The sequence below is a fragment of the Morone saxatilis genome, unplaced genomic scaffold (genome assembly GCF_004916995.1).
Source record: "Morone saxatilis isolate NCDOM2014 unplaced genomic scaffold, NCSU_SB_2.0 Contig17, whole genome shotgun sequence".
NCBI lineage: Eukaryota > Metazoa > Chordata > Actinopteri > Moronidae > Morone > Morone saxatilis.
In genome coordinates this window covers 25,182,100-25,188,902 of record NW_023339729.1, presented here as the reverse complement: position 1 = coordinate 25,188,902, position 6,803 = coordinate 25,182,100, and the positions used below count along the sequence as shown (strand labels likewise).

The following is a 6,803-nucleotide window of genomic DNA, read 5'->3' as shown; positions in this document are numbered from 1 at the left end:
TGTGTCAATTATTCCCAGAAAACAGACAGCATTTACCTTGTCCGCTAACTAACTTAAAATTTAAATTTTAATATCTCAGGGTGTCTTTACCATTCAAAATATATGAAAAAAATTAAAAATGAAATAAATATAAATGGAAATCAAACAAGCTCTGGATGATACAATTAGTTTATTCAGACAGGTAAATATTTTATGGTCACTAATGGGAGTTTTTGCTGCCGAAACAATCAAAATAAATTAATAAAATCTTAACCCTTCGGAGGACAATCTCATGATATTCACATGTTATTATAAAATGAAACAAAATAACAGTTATATTTTTGTTGCTCTGAATATGAAACATTTTGTTCTTTGAAAGTAGAAACTGTTGTTATTTTATCTCATTGCAAAGAAAAATTACAATGAATAGTGTAGTGTATTGTTTTTAACAGATCAATCTGCTCACAGAAAATTGGTATTTGCAGTTGAATGTAGGTTTACTGCACAGCTGCATTCATATTATTATTTACATTTTTTTGCTCATAAAGTGCATTAAAAAGAAAAAAGAAAGAAAGCAACAAAACAGGTGACAGTTTCTGTTCAATTATAAATTATAAATATAAAACATGCTCAGTTTGCTTTATGGCAGCCATTTTACAGATAAAGAAATTAAATTAAAATATTACTTAGTAGACTGATTAAAGTTAACAAAACTGAGTCTCTTCATCTTAAAACAACCAAATAAATCTGGCACTGAAGTTTTAAAAGGAGCATTTCACCTGAAATAAACTTTATTTGTTTGTAATTCGCCGGAATAAAGTGACATTTTGTTCATCATTCGTCTCTTTTGGACTCTCAGGCTGAACATGAGCTTAAAAACGGTTCTTACTAAACTCAACAGCAATCTGATCAGCTGCTGCGGCGTCTGGGTGTACGGAGGCTGCAGAGTGCCACTGGAATAAATTAATATAGACTTTTACTTTGTTTCATAATACATTTTAAAAAGAAAAAAGCAAAGAAAGCGCTTAAGGAGGTGGACGTATTGCTTTTTCCTAAACATGAAGTCCATTATTATTATTATTATTATTATTATTATTATCATTATTATTATTATTACTTTGTTACTTACTTTTTTATATAATTTAAAAGCTTATTTAAAGGTCTGGTTTGTAGGATTTAGTGGCATCTAGCAGTTGCAGCATAAAGGAGAAACTACGGTGGCTGCAAAATGCAAATGTTGCTATCTAGAGTTGGTGTTTTATTTTGTCCCTTCTGGGCTACTGTCAAGGAAAGGAGCAACTGTTGACATGGTGGACTAAAAAAATTAAAATGTCTCATTCTAACAAAACAAAAACACAAAGATTGGTATTTTCAGGTGTTTACACACTAATGAATACATTCCTATGAATATTATATTCCATATCTGTCCATATTAAGTCCATATTATTCCATATTAAGTAATAAATTTATAATATTTGTTTAAAAAAAAAAAGATTCACATTTGAGTTTAAAGGCAATAAATAAAACTGCATTTTATCGTCTAAAACAAACAGATTTAAGATTTAGAGAAACTCATTCATGCATCGACAATCACTCCCGCCCTTAAATCTCTCTTAAATACAGCGGCTTTTAGGCGTCAAATACATTTTTAATTGGTGATTCAAGTTCATAAATCACAAATGCATAATAAACTACTTAAATATTATAGATGTTTGGGAAGTTTTTGACACCTCGAGTCATTCACAAACAAACGCGTGTTGCCTTTTTAATTTATTCAGTGGATAAAATCAAACACAGTAGAAGTTATTTTCGCGGCAATCTGCAGCCTCCGTACAGTCGGACTGAACTCTGTGTTCAGATCAGAGAGAAGAGGTGTGACTTTCATCGCCTGCGCTGTGTCTCTCGTCTGTCTGTCTGTCCGGTTCACTCCTCACACTGTCCCTGTCTGTCTGTCTGTCCGTCCTCTGTGACTTCGTCTGTTCCTGCAACACAAATAATTCATACAGCTCGTCTCAACCTTTAAAAATGTTTAATTCTAACACTTTGAATTAGAATCAGTTTTTTATTATTTTACCTGTTGGGGTGTTGGGTATAACCGGTTCCTGAAACATAACGGAGGGATTTCCATTAAAAACTTCAGATGTAGAGTTGTGATTTAACATTAAAGATGCTCAGAGAACTTACATGTAACCTTCGGCTTTTCGGCTGATGTCAAAACTCTCACTGTCAGAATCCGTCTCGTGTTTCTCCATCACCTTGAACCTGAGAGGGTCAAACACATGTGGATGTGTTGAAACTTTAAAGGAGCAGTGTGTAGGATTTAGTGGCATAAAAATGGATTATAATACAGGAATATAATATTCTACAGTAGCCCAAAGGACAAACCAAACACTGGGACTAGATATTGCCGTTTGCGTTTTTAGATCTAGATGCCACTGACTAAACTACACTGGTCTTTTCATTATTTTAGAGACTGAAAACAAAAGTCTAAATTCTAAAACTAGAAGTCAGAAATTTAACAAAAATATGTTAATATTGTTTTTCTTTAATGAAACAGGAAGTTTTTTGGGGGGGTTTTAAGTTGAAAGTGGATTTTGTGACTTTCTTCGGGGAGACGACTGCACACAGTGACTTTAAATAAAATGGCAGAAAGTGAACACGATCCTGATTTTATACTGCAGATAGTTGGAGATTCTTAGCTGATCAACTTTTTCCTGGCTGTTTTATTGTTAAATTGTGATTGGTAGCTTTTTATTTGTTATTTCTATGTTGGTTTTTTCCTATTATTTATAAATAGCAGTGGTTTGTTCCGTTTTTTAAAGGGGAGAAGAGTCGTTTTTAAATGTTACTTTTTAATTTAAAACAAATAAAATAAGTGTTTTGTTCCCCTGTTTATAAATGGTAGTCGATTTTGGTTTTCTTTTCATTTCAAAACAAAAATCCATTTGCTGCCACCGACCCTCCGTACCCTCCACCACTACCGCCAACGGAAAACCCAAAAATGGCTCCGAGCCGTACCGGCTGGAAATGGGCAAATTACTTCTCAGGCGTGCAGAGGAGGATTTGTTTAACAGCAATGGAAATTGAATTCAGACTGTCACTTGGTTAATATTCAGATTTTAAGTCAAACTTTGACATTTCCTAGGATTATGAAGGAGTCTCTGGAGATGGCGCTGTCTAACAAGCACTAAACGCTCACCACCGCAGCCGTCGCGGGTCTGAAGCAACATCTTGATGGGTTTCCAGGGTCTCACCCTGATGATCAAAACCAACAGCCAACGATCAATCCCAGGGACAACAGGACGCGCCCAGAGCGATGGCCAGGGCCGTTGAGGTTTTGGAGGGCTTCATCTCCACGTCAAAGTGAACACCCGGCCCAAACACTTTGACCAGCTCTGCCGTCACAGCAGCTGATTGGCTCTGCAGCTTCCTGACAGGTCACACACAAGAGATCAGGACCCAACAGAACCTCTCCGCTCTTTAAGGAACCTTCTCTAACAATCTGTCGACTCTTTCAGTCCGTGGTCAAAATCAAACTCTTACTTTATGACTTCTTCAGAGGAAAGGACCTCCCCTCCGTCTACAGCGACAAATCTGACCAGAGCTTTCCTCTCAGCCGCCCCAGAGGTATCTCCGTTGGCGCTGGACACCTCGATGATGTTCACGGTCCAGCCCAGAGCACCACCTAGAGCCCTGAGAGGAACACACAGTTACAACAACAGGAAGAGTAAATCTCCAAACAATGAATGGATCATGAGCTCGACCCGTCTTACTTCTCCAACTCGGGGACTTTCTTCTCCACGACGTTGGCGGGCTGGTTGAGGGAGATGACCACCACGTCACTGCTGCTCGCACTTCCCTTGACCTCCACCTGGGGGCAGAAGAGTGCCATTGTGGTATGTACATTATTTTTTTCTTTAAATTAAAATATTCTCATTGAATGGCAGCCCTGAAAACATAAAAACATCATTGAGCTACACACTGTGTACAGAAAGCAGTAAACTAATAGACAGAAGAGAATAAGACATTGAAATCAGTTATTTACACAATTTGTAGCTTAATTAGGGACTGTAGTGAAATTATTAGTGTGTGGAAAAGTCTAAATGTCTTACAGCAATCAACAATCAGCCTACTGTACCGACAGTAACAAACAAGTTGACCTACTTGGTCTCAATCTCGGTGCAGAAAGAACATAAAACGTATATATTTTATTTTTATTTTAAGTTTTATGGACACGTCCTTCATCTTATTTGTGATGAGATATTTGTGATCAGGGTTTCCTTCATCAGTCTTCCTCAAAGTTAACTTTTTTCTCTTAACATCCTGCTGGTTTTGGCCTCTACTGGACGTTGACTCGCTGTTCTTACCTTTTATAAAAACCACTGTGAACTCCGTCATCCAGTCCTCGCTCACTCACCTCCACCTTGGTCGTAGCCTGAAGTCCTCGAGGGTCCGTGGCTTTCACCTCCACTGCAGCCTGCTGTCCAGCCAGACTCACCATGGACACCACGTACACCAGACCCGAGGACGGCTCCACGTCAAAGTGAGGACTGTCTGCAGACAGGCTGTAGACCAGCTGACCCTCTTCACCGACATCAGGGTCCAAAGCCTGTGGGGGGGTCATAAATGATTTTTTTTTTAAAGATCTAAACACCAACATGTGTGAATTCAACTGTAAGTTCATTATTTATTATGTGTATTTGAAATCTACAGATAGAAGCATCACTCTGTGATCACAAGATAATTGTAATAATGATCTGCTCATATTACAATGTGTACATTTACATTAAATTTAACATTAATTGATTCAACTCGCTGAATTTATCCATCAATTCCTAATAAACTCTGCCTCTTACTGGTGACCAGTGGCTGATTGGGACACTGTCAGAGACACGGCGTCTGACCTTTGAACTTGTGAAATGAAAGTGAAAATGTTTTACGGCTTCTCAGTGACTTATTAACCACACAGCACATACACAACCAGAGATTATCACTGCTGTCGTTAGCAGAGAGCAGGTATCCCACAATGCTCTTTTATTACAGTATGGGGATATTTTCTGTGTGCGTTTACCTTAACATGGACGACAGGGGTTTTATACGGGGCGATGCTGAAAACCGAGGCCTTATAAACCTCGGACTGAAACTCTGGAGACTCGTTCACATCCTCCACCTGAACTCTGACCTGAGAGAGAGAGAAGAAACAAGGAAATACAGGACTGTAAACATAATCTGATCTGATTCACAGAATCTTATCTGATAACACAAATCACACAGACTAATACCAGAAAGTAACTAAATGCTTAAAATAAACCACAGAACAGTGAAAGTTCTGACTTCCAGCTGCACAAATGCTCCTGAAAGCTCACGAAAACAAGATCTTCTGTATTAAAAAGTTAAAATGTCTGTTGTTTATAAATATATAAAAGTCATTCTGTATCATGTATTTTCTCTGGTCTTTATTTTGTGTATTTGGTTGTGATTATATTAATTACTGTATTATTGTGATACATTAATTAGGTTTTAATTAACATATGTATGTAAGTAAATAATTGCAATCGGATTACATTTTAAAATAATACCTCCCCAGTGCTGGACGGTAATAATGTAATAATCCCAATGAATAAACAGTCAACAGTTATGAGTATCAGTTGATCCATATTATTGTCACTGTGTGTATTTAATTAAGGTCTGGATCCTGATGCTCATTAAAAGTTTGTCAGTTTTTCTTAAAATAAAGAGAGGATTCAAGAAATAGTTGCTCTTTTCTTCAGTAATCAAATATAACCTGAAAAATATACAACTTAAAGGAGGAAACCAGACAATCATTCTCTCCACAAAATCTGATCCCAGTGATTAAATGCTGTTGCTAGCTAACTAATAAATCTTCGCTTGTGTGACGCTTAAAGTTGGAGATTTGATTGACGGGTGAATGTCAGGGATATTATTGGTTGAAATCAGTCATGGCTGATGTAAGCACATGTCACATTTAGTTACAGGAATACACAATGATTTGATTTTAATATAAAAAAAACAAATAAATGAGCTTTTGTGCATTGAACAATATGACCGAGGATGTGATCTTAAAGGGTTAAATGAGATACAAACAATAGTATAAAGATACGGATCAAGACCATTGCAACAGCTGACGTAGGGGGGGAGTCCTTTGTGTTCCACTGCCTTCCACGTCCAGGCATGTGACCAATCCTGCTTCTTCTTTGTCCAAGCTGTGTTTTTGGTCAGGATGGCTCCGCTGGCGTCTTTGAACAGAGAATAGGTCGGTGTGTGTTTTCAGTTGTAGCGACCCGTAAAGTCGCTTCCTGAGGAGCCCAAGACCCTTCCCCCACCGTCGCCCCCACCGGCTGCGTCTCAGTAGGCTAGAAGTTGTAGGAGGGGTTCCTGAATGCCACGCCCCTCCACCAGGCTGCTACCCCCCCCGTCAGATTGATCCCGGACGCGGGCTTGCGTTACACCCAACAACACTACAAGTTATTAATTATATACATGTATTAAATATCACAAGCTGGTAAAATCTTTAAAATATGTCATTTCTTTATTATAGTTTAACTTTAACATAATATAACAGGTCACCTTCCATGGAGTCCGCCATATTTCTACAGAAGCCTTTTTGAATTCTTCGCTTGTTTCTCAGCCGTCGTACTTTCTCCTACACACACTTCACAGCCCGTTCTCGTTCCCAGGTCGTCAGATACAGACGCCAGTGGTATTCAGTTAGTTGCAATCTGCAACTTCACCACTAGATGCCACTAACTTCCACACACTGGCAGTGGTGCAGTGGTGTCTGGAGAAGTGGGTTTATTCTTAAT

General features: G+C 38.2%; 2 protein-coding genes and 1 long non-coding RNA gene across 3 annotated transcripts in view; all 3 read right to left on the bottom strand.

Moving 5' to 3' along the window:
- Positions 1–3,261: 3,261 nt before the first annotated feature.
- Positions 3,262–4,480, bottom strand: LOC118326956. Its single transcript, XM_035660119.1, has 4 exons — positions 4,397–4,480; positions 3,753–3,850; positions 3,523–3,672; positions 3,262–3,409 (listed from the first exon to the last, which is right to left on the bottom strand). Exons 1-4 carry the CDS (start codon positions 4,478–4,480, stop codon positions 3,262–3,264), a joined length of 480 nt encoding a protein of 159 aa, XP_035516012.1.
- A 6-nt stretch (positions 4,481–4,486) lies between these two features.
- Positions 4,487–6,153, bottom strand: LOC118327424. Its single transcript, XR_004796688.1, has 3 exons — positions 6,111–6,153; positions 5,051–5,161; positions 4,487–4,588 (listed from the first exon to the last, which is right to left on the bottom strand). It is a non-coding gene; the product is annotated as an uncharacterized LOC118327424 (long non-coding RNA).
- Positions 6,154–6,345: 192 nt separating this feature from the next.
- usp34 (ubiquitin specific peptidase 34) overlaps positions 6,346–6,803 on the bottom strand; it is a 52,842-nt gene continuing 52,384 nt past the window's right edge. Inside the window, 1 exon segment of the mRNA XM_035660118.1 lies at positions 6,346–6,458. Coding sequence (XP_035516011.1) covers positions 6,346–6,458 — 113 coding nt within the window.